At 36.8% G+C, this 17,090-nt stretch overlaps 1 protein-coding gene across 1 annotated transcript; it reads right to left on the bottom strand.

The window, feature by feature from the left end:
* Positions 1-500: 500 nt before the first annotated feature.
* Positions 501-15,784, bottom strand: LUM (lumican). Its single transcript, XM_067559092.1, has 3 exons — positions 15,611-15,784; positions 10,739-11,656; positions 501-1,529 (listed from the first exon to the last, which is right to left on the bottom strand). Exons 2-3 carry the CDS (start codon positions 11,634-11,636, stop codon positions 1,375-1,377), a joined length of 1,053 nt encoding a protein of 350 aa, XP_067415193.1. The 5' UTR covers positions 11,637-11,656; positions 15,611-15,784; the 3' UTR covers positions 501-1,374.
* Positions 15,785-17,090: the final 1,306 nt, after the last annotated feature.

Raw genomic sequence — 17,090 nt, 5'->3', positions numbered from 1 at the left:
TGGATATTAGGAAAAACTTCCTAACTGTCAGGGTAATTAAGCACTTGAATAAATTGCCTGGGGAGGTTGTGGAATCTCCGCCATTGGAGATTTTTAAGAGCAGGTTAGACAAATATCTGTCAGGGATGGTCTATTTAATACTTAGTCCTGCCATAAATGTAGGGGACTGGACTAGATGACCTCTCGAGGTCCCTTCCAGTCCTACGATTCTATGATTCCAGGGTACCATTCACTAGTTTATTTGCATCATAAGGGATTAGTGCTTCCTTACACTTATGCCTGTGACATCTAATATATTTCATTTTCATGTTCCCAATATTCATAAATGAATTTCAAACTATTACTTCAGAGTTCATTATGGCAGACATGCTTCGCCTGGCCATTCTCAGTACACAAGGCCTGGATAAAATGGTAAACACAAGTACTGGTGGATATAATTAGATGATATGTTTAAAAACATTTTGAAACTACAAAGTACAGAAAACAGTTTATTTAACCTTACAATATATCCAGCAAAATATAATACCTTAGAATTTTTGTTTTAACCTGAACTTCCTTTTCAAGTTTATAAAAAAACTGCAACATATTTGACAATGATATGGACACAACAGAACTATTTGCTATGTTTTATTTTCTACAATTAGGTTAAACGTAGCATGCAAGTAATTGAATAAAAATACTTGTATATATGATTTACTGTGAAATAACAATTCTACCGGTAGCAGACAAAAATATCTCCATGAAAGTATATATGTAAGTATGAGAAAACAACAACAAATAATGGAAAAAACCTGAAAAATGTTCTTGTTGCTTCATAATCTTTCATGTGTCTCATTAATGTCATATGGGCTCTGAAAATATATTTTCATACAAATGTTATCATTTTTATATTGCTGTATTGTATTATGCTGTTGTTTTGCAGTTTCTAAAATATATATCAAAGGCATGAATAACTTAGAATATTAATGTTGACCAGGGTAAATATTGTACATTCACAGTTCAGCCCTATATTATCATTCAGTACTCTAGCAAAAACACATTTAACTTCCGTGAGAAGCTGAGCAAGATTGCATACACCAGTGTGTGTGCATGTGTGTGAGCGCACACAGGTTTCTACAACCATGATCATATTCCTCCAATTTGGAAGCCAGGTTAATTTATTTATTTAGTGGCTGAATCAGGTCCTTCTTGTGTTTCCTAAAACAAACAATTAAAACTACTTGTAAAACTATGCACAAACATGTTTTGGTAGAATCACCAGGTTCATGCTAACTATTAACAAATAGGGTAGATGATATGAAAATTGACTTTTGTTAAGACAGCCTAATTTTAAAGAGTTATGGTGGTGTAAATCTGCAGTATAGTTATGGCACCTCACTCCAGTGAGATATCAGCAGCTACACGGAGACAGTTGTACATTTCCTGTGGCAGGTCAGCTCGAGTGAGATTATTTCCATCCAAACGCAAATGTTTGACCTTGGAATAGTTTAGTGGTCCAACAACCTTACAAAAGCTGCTCAGTGGGAACTCTGAAACACAAAACAAAGATGATAATTAATCATAATAATCGCCTACTTTACACAATAATCTGAAACTATGACTAATGGCAGGAAGCATCTGTGGCCTTGAACACACTGGGCTAATATATTTAGCTGGAGTAAAGTGATAGCTCTTGACTTCAGTGGGGCTCCATGGTTTCACATTAGAAGGAAGAGCTCACCTTTAGTTGCTGGATTTTCAAGTGCTCATCCACCTACATTTGGTACCAGATTTTAAAAGGAGTTTAGCTCCCATTTAGACACCTAAATAAGTGGCCAGATTTTCAAAAGAGCTCAGCACCCAGTTGGTAGGGGTATGGGGAGGAATGCATGGTTGTAGTGGATAAATTGTGAGAGAAGTATAAAGCAAATGCTACATGGTGTAAATATGAAAAAAGACAGAAATGTCCTGCCAGATTAAGGATATGATGGCAGACTGATTCAGACCAATGGGCCTCTGTGTTAGGGATTATCTTTTAAATGTCTTGTTTTTTTATTTATTATATCTCTAAGTGAAATGAATTTCTCTTACATTTAAAGGCCTGGAAGTGAGCCCCGAGGCAACTACAGAATTGAGGGTGAAAATGGAAAAGCAATCTTTATTTGCATTTATTGTACTTTATATACTGCCCTGCATGTGTTCTATCCAGTATTTTGCAGTTTTCGTATCATCAGGTTTGCCATGGAAAATGCCCTGTGTTGAGTGTGCTGAAATAGCAAGAAATTAGCTAAACCACTACATTTTTTTTTTCATTTTTTTAACTTTAGATATCAAACTGGATGAGGCACAGAAGGGAAGCAAACAAGAAACAAAAGGGAGCCCATGTCAATGTTCTTTTTCCAACTTCTGCCTGCTTCTGCAGAGTTTTTTCTCTTCATTTTTAGCTGCCATTTTCTTTTATTCAGCCAGAGAATGCTCCATTCAGAGGCTAAAGTTATTGATGCTCTGCCGCTGAGTGACTAGCCTTAGTGGCTTGTCCTCCATATGCTCATTATATATAGACAATATATAAAGAGAGTATTTTTAAAAGTGAATCTTGCCAGAGACACTATTTATTGTTTTGCTGGAGGATTTCATGTCCTCTGTTGCCTTTATTCTGCTATAGATTTGGATGCCAGTTGAGAAATAAGGATACTTTTTCCAAAAGAAACAAAGTCACTTAGAAGTTTGTACTTTAAGCGTGTAAGTCATTTATGAACCTTTGAAAATTCCACCCTAAATTTTTCAGTCTGATTAACACTCCTTTCTAAAGTCAGCTAGAAATATTGCTGCACCTTGTAGATTAAAAATACTTTTTCTTGATGGCATATTAAAGGAGATAGAGATCTGAAAAATATCATATTCCCATTTGGACTTCACGTGGACTCCTTGAGCATGTTCATTAGAATTTTCCGTTGTCACTGGTGAAATATAGCCTGTATGAACCAAGCATATGAGTACTGCACCTACATGATTTACCTATGTTTCTTCAAAACATTGAAGCAAAGGTCATTTCTAAGGAATGGAGACATAAAATTGGGGAGTAAGGGAAGCTTTCTGTGGTATTCACAAAATAAAGAGGTTTTTTTAGGAAAGTCGAGTTTACTATAAAAAGTGGGGCATAGCTCAGCGTTCTGTTTCATTCTGCCTCAATCTGCCACTGACAATTTTCCAACTGTTATATATTGTGCAGACTTCTCTTTGAAGGGGAGGGATAATGGATATTCTTATGTGGATAAAGGTGCCCTATTTTGGAGTGTAGAATAATATATAAACTACAATGGAAAAAAGTGGAAACTAGGGCAAATTACGAAGGATCAATATAAAAAAAAATACAAGCATATAGGGACAAAATTAGGAAGGCCAAGGCACAAAGTGAGATTAAATCAGCTAGAGAAATAAAAGGTAAAAATAAAACATTCTAAAAATACATTAGAAGCAAGAGGAAGACTAAGGACAGGGTGGGTCCATTACTCAATGGGTGGGGAGACAATAACTGAAAATATGGAAATGGTGGAAGTGCTAATTGACTTTTTTTTGTTTGTTTTCACTAAAAAGGTTAGTAGCAATCGGATGTCTAATATAGTGAATGCCAATGAAAATAAGATAGGATCTGAGACTAAAATAGGGAAAGTTTAAGGTTTACTTAAGACAAGTTAGATTCCTTCAAGTCGGCAGGGCCTAATGAAATATACCCTAGAATACTCAAGGAGCTGACTGAGGAGATATCCAAGCCATTAGCGATTATCTTTGAAAACTAATGGCAGATGGGAGAGATTCCAGAGGACTGGAGGAGGGCAAATATAGTGCCAATCTATAAAAAGGAGAATAAGAACAATCTGGGGAATTACAAACCAGTCACCTTAACTTCAGTGCCTGAAAAAATAATGGCGCAATTAATCAAGCAATAAATTTGCAAACTCCTAGAAGATAATAAGGTGATAATTAACAGTCAGCATAGATTTGTCAAGAATAAATCATGTCAAACCAACCCAATAGCTTTCTTTGACAGGGTAACAAGCCTTGGAGATACAAGGAAGTGGTAGATGTGACATATCTTGACATTAGTAAGGCTTATGATACTGTCTTGCATGACCTTCTCATTAAAATCTAGGGAAATATAGCCTAAATAGGGCTACTAAAAGATGGGTGTATAACTGGCTGGAAAGTAATTATCAGTGATTCAGGGTCAGGTTGGATGGGCTTATCAAATGGGATTCCACAGAGGTCGGTTCTGGGTCCAGTTCTCTTCAATATCTTCATCATAATGGCATAGAGAGTACACTTATAAAGCTTGCAGATGATTGTAATCTGGGAGGAGTTGCAAGTGGTTTGGAAGATAGGATTAGAATTCAAAATGATCTGGACAAGCTGGAGAAATGGTCTGAAGTAAGTAGGATGAAATTCAACAAGGACAAATGCAAAGTACTTCACTTAGGAAGGAGTAATCAATTGCACACATACAAAATGGAAAATGATTGCCTAGGAAGGAGTACTGCGGAAAGGGATCTGGGGATTATAGTGGATCACAAGCTAAATATGAGAGAACAGAGTAACACTGTTGAAAAAAGAGTAAATGTTATTCTGTGGTATATCAGCAGGAATGTTGTAAGCAAGACATGAGAAGTAATTCTTCCACTCTATTCCATTCTGATAAGGCTTTAACTGGAGTATTGTGTCCAGTTCTGGGCACTACATTTCAGGAAAGATGTGGACAAATTGGAGAAGGTCCAGAGAGGAGCAACACAAATTATTAAAGTTCTAGAAAACATGACCTGTGAGTAAAGACTTAAAAATTTGGGTTTGTTTAGTCTGGAGAAAAAAAGACTAAGGCAGAGACATAACAGTTTTCAAATACATAAAAGGTTGTTACAAGCATGCTGAAAAATTGTTGTCCTTAAACTCTGAGGATAGGACAAGAATCAATGGGATTAATTTAAGCAAGGGAGGTTTAAATTGGGCATTAGGAAAAACTTCCAAACTGTTGGGGTAGTTAAGCACTGGAATAAATTGCCTAAGGAAGTTGTGGAATCTCCGTCATTGGAGGTTTTTAAGAGCAGGTTAGACAAACACCTTCCAGGAATTGTCTAGTTATTACTTTGTCCTGCCTTGAGTGCAGGGGACTGGATTATCCTATTGAGGTCCCTTCCAGTACTACATTTCTTTGATTCTATAAACTGATCCTGATATTCTTCCATGCATGAGATACTGACTGATGCCATTAGGACTATTTGCATAAGTAAGAATAATTTGCTTGAGTGATGCTTGTAGGATTGGGTCTATGTAGATTGTTACTAAATATGACACTAAATAAACTATGGAAAAAGTAGGTATCACTTTTATCTTTCATGCTGCTGTGATTGCAGTTAGATATATGTCAGGACTCCAATAGGGTAATCTAACCTATGGGGCAAATCCAGCCACTTTCTCCACAGCTGTGAAGGAACCTTTGGCCGTAGAACCAATGCAATTCACTGTACACAGAAGAGATTGAATGTGTTATGTTATGCAGGGAGTCTGCCCCACTTCCTACCCAAAACAGTCAGGGACCAGGAAAGGATCCTCAATCAATTCCAGCAGGGAGCAACTCTAACGTCTCTTCATGGCTTGTGAGGGAAGATTATTCGTGCATCTGTCCGGAACCTAGTCTGGTTACTGGATTTGCACTCATTAGAAGAAAACACAAAACCATCAAGAGTTCTTATTCATTCTACAGTTTCTACAATATATTCCAATGATTAAATCTGCTAAGCTGCAAACAGTTTGGATGTAATTTGCAAACTTCACGGATAAACACATACTAGAATTTAAACGCTAATCTTTTCATTTTTTCTTGTTTAGGGTGGCAAAATTAATGGCAGTCAATGATTTTAATGGTCAATTTTTTTAAAAATGGCTCTTAATGTTGAAAATTCTATGTGCAAATTTATCATTTTTGAGCACAAAGAATACCATTAGTTGTAAAGATTTGCACCTATTAATGCATAGATATTTAACTACCTGAATACATATCCAGACCTCATCCATGCTTGTAAACTCTATCATAGGTACATTCAGACTGTAACATTTGCATGTGTGGGTGACTTCATACAAAATGATGTATGTGGTATTGAGATAAGATTGTGTACACTGTGAAAATTGTGGCCTGAGCCAGTCCTCACTGAGGTCAAAGAAAAAGTTCCCATTGATTTTCATCAGGCTCCTGGTCCATAGCTTCTACATTTTTAGGATTTTAAGATGTCATATAAAGTACATATAAACGTCAGATTGTGAGAGGCTTTGTTAATACGTTCACTTTTCTGTTGCAGTTATATGAATGAGCTAACAGGGTTTTCTGAATGCACCTGTGATCCTTATTTATGAAATATCTATAAAATGTAGTCACTGTCAGTATAAGACCACTATAATGTAGTGATATACATTAGCACCTGAATTCTAACTTTATTATAGAAACTAATATTGCAAATACTTCTCCGATCTTGTTAGTGTGTTTTGTTTCTGGAAATCTACAAAATGTTCTGAAGTTCATACAACTGTAGGACTGCAAGGGACCTTGAGAGGTAGGACAAGCCTTACCTAGACCATTCCTCACAAGTGTTTCTGTAACCTGCTCTTAAAAATTTCCAATGATGGAGATTCCACAACCTCCCTTGGCAATTTATTCCAGTGTTTAACCACCCTGACAGAATGTTTTTCCTGATGTCTAACCTAAACCACACTTGCTAAAATATAAACCCATTGCTTCTTGTCCTATCCTCAGAGGTCCAAACAAATATCAAAACATTTCTGTTGTAAATAGTGGGACAAAATTTATTAACGGAGACCATTACATGAGCATAGGTCTCCTTGACTTTCTTGGATCCCTGTGCATGCAGATGTGACCGGAGGGTGAAAGCCCTACAGAGATAGTGACTAGGACAGGTTGAACATTTTTCATCAAAACTGTTTGTCAACAAAATTTGGGTTTTCAACTAAATGAAATTATTCACACAAAGGTCTGTTTTCCATTTAAAATTTAGATATTTCACCAAATACCAATTTCCTGAAAATCAATTTTTTCAGTTTTTTCTCTGACAGCCAAAATATTTTGATTTGAAATGGCACAGCAGTGCCTGATAGAAGTTGTAGTTTCAGGTGACTTATGCTCCCATTCTCCTGTATGGACTGGGATCCCTGGCCAGACTACATCTTCCATCATACACATGACCAGGTACTTCTATAGCACACCCTCTACACTTAATGGCCCATAAAAGGGAACGGGAGTATAAAAAACTATTTTCTGACCAGCCATAGTTGTGATGGGTAATGGGTATTAGCCAGTCAAGTTGCCAGTCTGGATTGCTTCTGTATTCCATTGAAATGGTGTCTAAACCAATCTTGCATAAGCCTCCATGCAAAATCATTTTGGGGGCAGGCCTGGAACGGACCAGGAGAAGACCAGTGTTTACACAAAATGAAGTGCCCCAGAACTCACTCCATGCAGAACCAGCACAAAGGGACTGTGGTTATTTAAGTCAGCCTATAGGATTAATGGGCTGGTATGGAGGTTGATTTTCCTACACTGCACCCACATAGTGTCTAATCACTAAGACTTTAGGTGGAGGGAGTAATTCTCAGTGTTTTGCAAATGAAAAATTTGGCTATGGGCCAGATTATTGTACCACTGAACTGCTTTGGCTGCTGCACAGAGAGAGTTTCAAAGACACTTTTGCTAGATACTCAAGGTTATCTTTGGCAAATGAGAATCCATAGTGATGTGAGTCCAGCATTTTCAGCTCTACATCACCACCTTTTGTGGCCTTCGAGTGAAGAGAGGTATATTGGGGGTTTGGCTGGTGAAAAAGAGACTGAAAAGCTGTTGATCACAGGGCTGATGCTGATCTTGGGCTGCTCTACCACGTGGCGGAGGCTGGAATACCCCTGCCCAGCTACAACACTGGGGAGAGCCAAGAGGGGCCATAAAAGTGAAAAATAGTCATGTCTTCCCTCTTCTTGATTTCCAAGGTATTGCACCAAGTGGAATTGGGCTGGAGTCAAGGATCAAGCCCTATGACTGTATAAAGAACTTGATCTAATTGATTTATTTATTATATTTTGTTTATTGAATACATTTTATATTTGAAAAAATTACATTTTCTTTTTCTAAATTAATACAAAGAAATATGAAAACTCCAGCTGTTTTACCCAAACTGCAACTCCAGTGACTAACTCAAAAACCCTTAATCCCAATGGCATATCAAAGTCTGGGTGCAAACTGTGACCTAGATTAAATAGGAAAATCCACATTGGAGCAAACTTGCTAAAAATAGGGATATTTAAACTAAGAAGTCTCAGTCCTCAGCTGCATTGAGTTTGAGGACTGGAGGGGGCAAAGTCTATAAGCCTCCAATGACCCTATGAAAGCTGGGAGACCTAGTTACTAATTTACACCAGCTAAAATAGCCATGTACAGCTTCTTCTGTTGTCCTGGGATCAGTGGAATTCATTGCACTCAACTGTCATCTCAGAATGCCCCACTCCTTGTCTACAGGTGGTCCCACCATATTCCATGCAATGAGGTGGAGACAGGATCAGCTAGTGTAAAGCAGTCTATGTTACAAAATTGCTGTGTGTCTCTCTCTCTCTCTAATATAGAGTCTATATATGTGTACACCAGCTCTTAACAGGCTACTCTGCTTTGATGCCAGTTTAGGATTCCCTAACACCAGGTGAATGCTAATATGCTTTGAGTCATTTTCTGCAGCTGACACTGCAAAGTGACCTAAGTAAGGCCCAGGATTTGGTCTGAAGACACTAATTTTGAGAAATTTTTGTTTTCTTTCTGGTAATGTAGCAGGAATTTGCATTCTCTCTCTCTTTCTTTCTCTCTCTAGCAGCTCTCTTGCATGTCAAATATTGGTGTCAAATCACAATAATTTACTATAGAGGAAGTTATTATTTAGTGCTTAGAAGGTATAAAGCATTGTTTAATTGCTGTATCATTAGTATTATTTTTACTCCATCACAGCCAGCATCATGGTTTCACTTTAATGCTAGGGCCAGTTGCATGGAATGGATGAACTCTGAGACAAAGCAGCATTCAATACAAACATTGTCTGATAATTGCTAAATATGACTCAGAAAAAGGAGGACACAAGAAAGAGTGCCTTATAAATAGTTTTATGTTGCGTCTCAATGTAACCTGAAGTTTTTTAAATCCATAAGCTTAGTATGAAATGTAGTCCATCAGTTTTTAAATATATTTTTTTCATTCTAATACTTTAGGGTGTAGCTCATCAGAAGCCCTTTACCCCCTGTGCAAAGCTCTTTTACACTGTTTAGGTGTATCATGGGTTGCAGTGTGGAAGGGAAGCAGGCTCTGCATGGCCCAATTTACCAAGTTCAGAGTGGAATACCCAACTCTCACTGACTTCAGTGACAGTTCTGAGTGCTCACCATTCCTGATGAGCTCACTGTAGGCCCAATTTTCTGAAGAACTGAATGCCCACAGCTTTAGGTCAGACTTCATGGAATGAGAACTGTGGGTGCTTAGCACATCTGAAAGCAGGTCCTGCTTGGATTTAGGTGCTCAACTATAGATGTTAATTGTGGAAAATATTGGCCTTCGTCTTTTAATTAGCAATTCATAGTAAATACACAATTGTCTGCCAAAATGGAGACTTGATTACGAAAATTATACACATTCTGTGCATTCTGATGTATATTTTTTTGGTTAAAAAGCAACACTCAACCACTCATTTATCAGAGGTGCATCAATCAATATAATGTCAGTGTAGGCCTGAAACAGGTTGTACATGCCCATACACCACACCAGCATTTCTCTGAAGCTACTGACTAGTTCTTCAGAATTTTGTTTTAAAAAGTCTCCAACTGTCATGGTGGTGAAGAAAACCTCGAAAAAGTGAACCAAATGCAAACCAATGCAGGGAATCTACAGTAGTGTAAATACCAAATTATTCTCAGTGAGGTGTTAATTCAGATACCCAATAATGACAGTTTAAATGTCAACATCGTTAACATTCTTCACAGAAAAAAGGAGAGAGAAAATCACAGATCTCCACGATTTACTATGAATGATGTTTCATTTTGGCGTCACAAGAGGATGCTATTTGGATGAGTTCCATCACTCATTCTTTCTTACCAATTAAGGAAGAGCCAAGCCCAAGGAACCTAGCAGTGTACAAGGACATATTGAAGCCCAAGTGAGGGGAGCCAGGTTCCGGGAACACACTGGAGGCCAGGGAGCATAATCTAATGTGAGTGGTGTCCATTTTGGTGACTCAAATGAGTGAAGTGTATTTTGTAGGTGGACCCTGGGACAGTACCACCACCTTTCCTCCCTTCCCATCTGACCCCTTCTTTCAGTGTTTAAAAGGAGTTAGCATGACATGTTTATTTCAGCCCAGTTCAAAACAAGGTTAACCTCCCCCTGTCCTCCCCTACAAAATTGGGTTGCAAAATGGAAAAACAGAAAACTGATAAAGAATATATTTAATAAAATGGCGGAGATTGAAGGGAAAAAATACCCAGAGAGGAGAAACCTTTTAAAATTTTTATCTCTCTCCCTCTTTCTCCTGGACCAGTAAGGACTGGGAAAAACAGTAAGACAACATGTTCAGCTTCAGTAGAAATGTCATTATCTATGGATCTCCTGTAGCCTAGGCAAGGAGTGGCATTAATTGTATTATTCATTACATAAAAATATGCAAATGTGACTCACTGTTAATTTGGTTGACTTGGAGGTAGAAGTTTTCTAGGTTTTCATTGACTGTTGGAATGCTCTTCAGCTTGTTAAAGGAGAGATCCAACTCAACTAGGGAAGAGATATTGAAAACGTTGCCTGGTATTCCAGCATCTGTCAACCGATTGTGAGACAGACGCAAATATTGCAGGGCCTTAAAACCTTGGAAGTACTCATCAGGAATGTTGGCGATCTGGTTGTTGTCAAAATACAGCATGAGTAAGGCAGGAGGCAGTCCTTTTGGTAGCTTTGTAAGTTGATTGAAGCTCAAGTCAAGATACAAAAGTGAATGCAGGCCTTTAAAAGCCGCCGCAGAAATAGAGTCTACTTTCAGGTGGTTATTCTGTAGGTGAAGGACGGTCAGGTTCACCAGTCCCTCCAGTACACTGGGGCTGACTTTTGTGATCTTGTTGTGACTAAGTTGCAGGTCATCCATGGTACTGGGAAGTGGTCCAAGTGCTTCAGTCAAATTGTTAAAATTTATATGCAATTTCTTTAAACTCTTTAGTTTGGAGAAGACTCTTCCCTTAATTTTTGAATTTTCCAAATGGTTGTGGTCTAGGATCAGCCACTCCAGGTCTGTTACATTCTCAAATGCATTATCTTCAATGCCCTGAATCATGTTGTTTCGGAGATAAAGGTATTTTATTCCAGGAGGTACAATTGGGATGCTTTTCAGTTTGAGGTCGTCACAATACATTGCAGATGGATAGGTTTCAGGACAATTACATTCTGGGGCACAGACCGCTGTAGATGGCCCCATCATTGAATGAACATAGGGGTAATCTGGGTCTGGATAATATCCCCCTTCATAGTCGTATTGGCAGAAAATGCCACTAATCAATACCAGAAAGAAAGGTAGGGAGCTTAGGTGCATCTTTGCAATGTGTCCTGTCCCTGTATGGTGAGGGAAAAAAAGTTATACTTTTGTACTTATTATCCTTGATATTCTTTTTAATTTTAGCATATAAAATTATGCATAAAAACTGAAAAGGAGGGTTGGGTTAATTAAATTTGTTAGTTTATAAAAGTGTCTTTTAGGATCGTGTTATTGTTTTCATATCATGAACATTAAGTTTTTCCTGTTATATTAGTGTGTGATATTATCATAGCCTTAGTAATGTATGGTAGTTGACTCTGATGTCATAAGTAAAGAATTTTAATGTCATTCTGCACGTATTCTGTAAATAATATGAAGGAAATTAAAGTCCAAAAGTTGCGAAGACAGCTTTAAAGGTTGGTAATTCTGATATGACAAATAGTTATAAATCAGATAATAGGAAAAAGGAATTACCTACATTTTATTTTAACCAATAAATGGAAAGTATCTGTAATGACCAATGTCATTTAATATTAACATATTTAAAGTTTACAGTGCCTTATTTTGGGATGCCAATTAAAAATAAAGGCACGTGAATCTGAAATGAACTAATTATTTTGTTGGTAAAACCATTGATCAACTAACACATTTTAACCTCAGTAACAGTTATACATTTAGAAAACTCATCAATCTGTACAGAAATGCTGTACAAAAACAAACGGTATTCCAGCTATTGTGAAGGTGGTTGGATGCATTAGAAAGGTGATTAATATATAATAGGGAGAAAGTGGAGTACTAAGACTATAAGGAATAGAAGAGAAAGAGAGGATGAGTGAACTTGATTTTTATGGTGGTGATGATGATTTTTGTTAGGTGATCTCAGATAATATGATGATGAGAGGATGGATGAAGGGGGAAATGTGAAAATAGGAATGAATCTTTTTTCCTATCTGATTTCTTCTCTCCCTTTCTCTGCAAGAACATCACTGTAAATTTTTACAAAAGTCTTGCAGGTGAGTTCAGTCACACTTGTGTAGTTATATGATGGCATAATTAAATTTTTAGGATTGCACTGAGTCATGTCCAGAGGAAGATTTTGCCATTCATCTTTCATTGTGTTCATTATTATTACTAATTAAAGACAAGAAAGTTGCTGCATATTTAAATAACATCCATTGATCTGACTTCAGTTGAGAAAAGTCAGGAAATTCCAAGTTAAGGCTGACATCTCACTATATAATTAGTTGTTAAGATTCCAGTTACTTAAAATATCTACTGTTGCATGGCTCTTCCTTTGATAGCTTATTAAATGTTTTATTCAACTGAATAGGAAACTTATATACAAATCCACATCATGTTTGGAAGGCCCAGGCGAAGAGCTGGCACTGAAAATGTCTGTCTGTCTGTCTAATCTATCTAATGTGTATCTAGACTGAATAAATGGTCATATACTAATGCAAATGACTTTGCAAATTCCCATTTAGATAAAAATGAATTTAGCAAGTACACAGTGAAATCTGTTTTAAGCAACCACTCAAGGGGCAATAAACAGCTTGTTTAACACAGGTGGTCTTCTAATCTAGGTGGAGCAAAATTGTTCTCAATACACTTTGGGGGATGCTTTGATGTGGTCCTGTGCCAGGAAATTGCTTAATGTGGGGGGCGGGACCTCTTGTAACTTTTAACTGTTTAGTATAAACAAAGTATATACACATACAATCCCACTACCTATTCACACAGTGGGTCAGACTCACATCTGATGTAAATCAGCATGTAGCACCATTGAAATCAGGGACCCTAGTCTAATTCACACCAGCTGAAGACCTGGCCCAGTGTGTGCTTGACCACAGTTCAGAATATGATGAAAAGCAACAAAAAACAATTCAAATTCGAATTAAATCTTAAATTGTTCTCTTGTTTCCAAGTAATGTCAGAACATAGCCATATTTAGCTTGGTACACATAGTAGCGTCAGATCTAGATCTAAGATACATGCATACTCCTGCAAAATAAGATGAGTTATTATTATTTTTGTTATTTATCTGGTGACGATATGCTCAGAGCTACACAAACGACTGAGAATTCCTGTGGAGCTTGCAATGTAGTTAAGAAGAGCACATTTGCCTTAAGTTTCTTTCCTTGCTTTTGTTGTCTTGCTAAATGCCATGTTATACTCTAGTGGGCTAATAATCCCTGAGTTAAAACATCTCCAAGCAGGTCCTATTAATCTCTCATCCAACAGAATGTGAGAGTTTTTAAGGTGGTATTATGGTGTCTCTAATCGTTGAGCCCTGAATTTAAATGTCTCTTCTCTGCCTTAGCATGCTAAGCTTTTGATGAAGGAGATCTATTAAATGTATTTAATTAGACATTTATCCAATCATTACCTAATTAGATACAGTAAAGTAGACATGCCATTGTGGAGATTTTCAAATGTGAGTTATGAGTATGGTTTTATTTGTCTGTTGGCTACTATTGTCTGAGAACACATTAAATCAAATACAAACTATGTCACGGATCCCCAGCTAGTGTAAATGGCCACAGCTTCACTGATTGACATCAGCTGAAAATCTGGCCCCATCTGTGTAAATACATTTAGGATGGGAGGTCTTACTATTTCCCTAAAAGCATGGAAAGTCAGAGCTATGGCCAACAATTTGGACTGGCACTCTTTGGCCTGACAGTAATATTCTCTGACATGTTTGCATTGTTTTTGGCATAAGTAAAGGCCTATTAATATAGGAGCATGACTATTCTACTTTAACTCTATATTCCATTGCTTTTGTGGTTTTAATGGTTTTTAGATTCCCCCCATCGCAATAGATTGCATATACAAGACATTTGCTTCAAAGAACATGCAATATTAAAATACACTGAAAAAAACTAGAAATAATGTAAAGATTTAATCTAAATTTATATGGAGTAATGTCATCAACTAAATGTTAAAAATGAAGTGGCATATGATTGAGATGAGTGTGTGTGTGTGTGTGTATGTGTATAAAATATAATATGGTGCATGTGTGTGTGCATATGTGTGTATATGTGTGTGTGTATATATATATATATATATATATATATATATATATATATATAAAAGGCTTCCACAATAAATATAATGCAGAACGATTATCTTGTTTATTGCCAGATTCTTAATAAGTGGACCTAAAATTGTCATTACCCAAAGTGTAAAAAACAGTGATCATATATATACTGAAAATGTTACCCTGAACTATATGATTCTGAATGATAAGATCAGAGTGTGTTCAGATATTCTACTCTTATGCTGGACACATTTTTAAAAATTTCATTGTAAAATACCTGTGCACAAAGTAGGGAAGCTGTACAGCAAATGCAGACCATGATAAACTGCATCTCCACAACCTTCAAAAAATATTTACCCAGAGTAGAATAGACAGTGTCAAAAACACTTTAAAATATTTTGAAAATTGACTACATTACTTATATTTGTAATGGTCATAAAAACAATTAAATAGCTTCAATATTAAAAATAGTATGATTTGGCAACATCTGTTTCACTCTGCTGGCTATGATGTATAGGAGGAAATTAAAATAATATTTTAATTGGATACTCGAAAAATGTAAATGACAACTTAATTAAAATTTCAAACTATCTAGCATTTCCCTTTCATCAACAGCCAAACTAGAGATTTAAATGTTCATATTCTGCATCCTTTTGTTAAATAGAACAATAATGATTTAACACATCAAGAGGATTGATAAGCTGTTGTTGCTAACAGACCACTGGAGGGCTAATTGAAATGAGTGATATTTTAAAATTTTCTTTTTACTGTGTATGAAGTTTCCTTTCCCAACTATTGTACAGAAACTTCACCACTGATGCACACAACATGAGGTTGTTTTAAGCAAACTGTGAAAGCAAATACACTAAACTGCTGATTTGTGTTCAATTTACAAATTGGCAAACTTGTAGGACCTGACATTTTTCATGTCCTCATTACAGCAACATTTGAATAGCCGTACATTATAGTTAAAACATGCAACAGCGCTTACCTTCCTGCCTTGAAACTGCTTTCTTTAATTCCCAGAGCAGATGCAATAAGGGACTGAATCAACCAATATATGCTGTAAACAGTGTCAGGAGGTAACTGGTTGCCAGATCCTCTGTGATAGAAGAGCTTAAAAAAAATCTAAAAAAAACAACCCCAAACCAAAAAACCCTTGTCACGCTGTTCTCTGAAGCTGCTATGTCATCATGATGATCTTGTGGTGTGGCATGTACAAATGCTGCTCTCTAATGAAGTGCAGGTGGATACTGTATACTGTAATAGGACAACCCATCTGCAGTCCCTATGGAATAGGAAAAAGATAAGTGTTTCACAAACCTGAGAAAGTTCAGACAATGAGCCACTGCCTTATACAAGGAATTTTAGTATTCTAGAGGAAAAATGCTTTAAATAAAATACAAATTACAAACATTCCTGTTTCCCAATTTATTTTAAACCACTGGGCATCATCTAACAAATAACATTCAAACCTCAATGTAGTTAAATATCTTATGCCAAGTCATTCATTCACTTTGTCTTGCTTTTCTTTCTACCACATTGTGTCCATAATAAAGTAATAAAAGTTTCAACTGAGGAAAAGAATCAAAGATGAAAATACACCAGGATTTTTGTTCATGCTATGCTATAAATCTTTTCTCCAACCCATTGTAAGGGAGTATTGATTTAATGGGTTTTTTTTTTTCCCTATATATACAATAATGTACTAGGCTTGGGAATTTTCTCCAGTGATCTAATTGATTTAATGCATGTATATTTCATAGTAAAAATGTCCCATAAAAACTTTTCTGCAGTTGTTGTAAATTCACTTTAGACATTTGTTCCTTTTTAGTTCTCAAAACACTCTTCTACCCTTCAGAATCTGGAAGCACTCAGCTATGCGTTGTCTGTTTCTTATTTCATGGATATCATTCAAGAATGCATCCTAAAGCTTGGATGAAAATGTTAGTTTTCGTTGGACAATCCCAGAAGATAATGTAATAAAGAAAATCATTGGCAGAACCATAACTGTTCATTCTGAGTCTTAATATTTCCATAAGAGACCCCCACACACACCTAAATTGTGAGTTTCTTGGTGTGTTTATGGGATGCAAGCCCTTTTCAAAGACTTGTGTCAGACAGAAAAACTAATTGTGTTTATGGCAAGTATAGACAAGGTGTCTGGAAAGGTTTTGTGACAGAAGGGTGCATGCTGGTCAGATATGAAGCAATGAATACACTGGACTTTTATCGCAGAAGAGGTGATTGATATGTTTGCTATCACTTGTAAGGGATAAGTGATTTTGTTTAGAGTTTTCATCTGCCATTCATGTGCTGTGCCTAGTGTTCAGCCCCAAACTGGCCAACATGACTGTGCGGGGGAGTAAGGAAGCTACCCATCTTACAGGTCATAAGACAGGGTCAAGGTACGAATGGGGTAAAGTTTAGACCTTTTGGAGCAACCACTCTCCCTTCCACACAAGAAGTGC

The sequence above is a fragment of the Emydura macquarii genome, unplaced genomic scaffold (genome assembly GCF_026122565.2).
Source record: "Emydura macquarii macquarii isolate MOO-44397 ecotype Brisbane River unplaced genomic scaffold, CSIRO-AGI_Emac_v2 contig_2205, whole genome shotgun sequence".
NCBI classification, from domain to species: domain Eukaryota; kingdom Metazoa; phylum Chordata; order Testudines; family Chelidae; genus Emydura; species Emydura macquarii.
The sequence above is the reverse complement of the archived record's forward strand: the minus strand, read 5'-3'. Positions and strand labels throughout refer to the sequence as shown.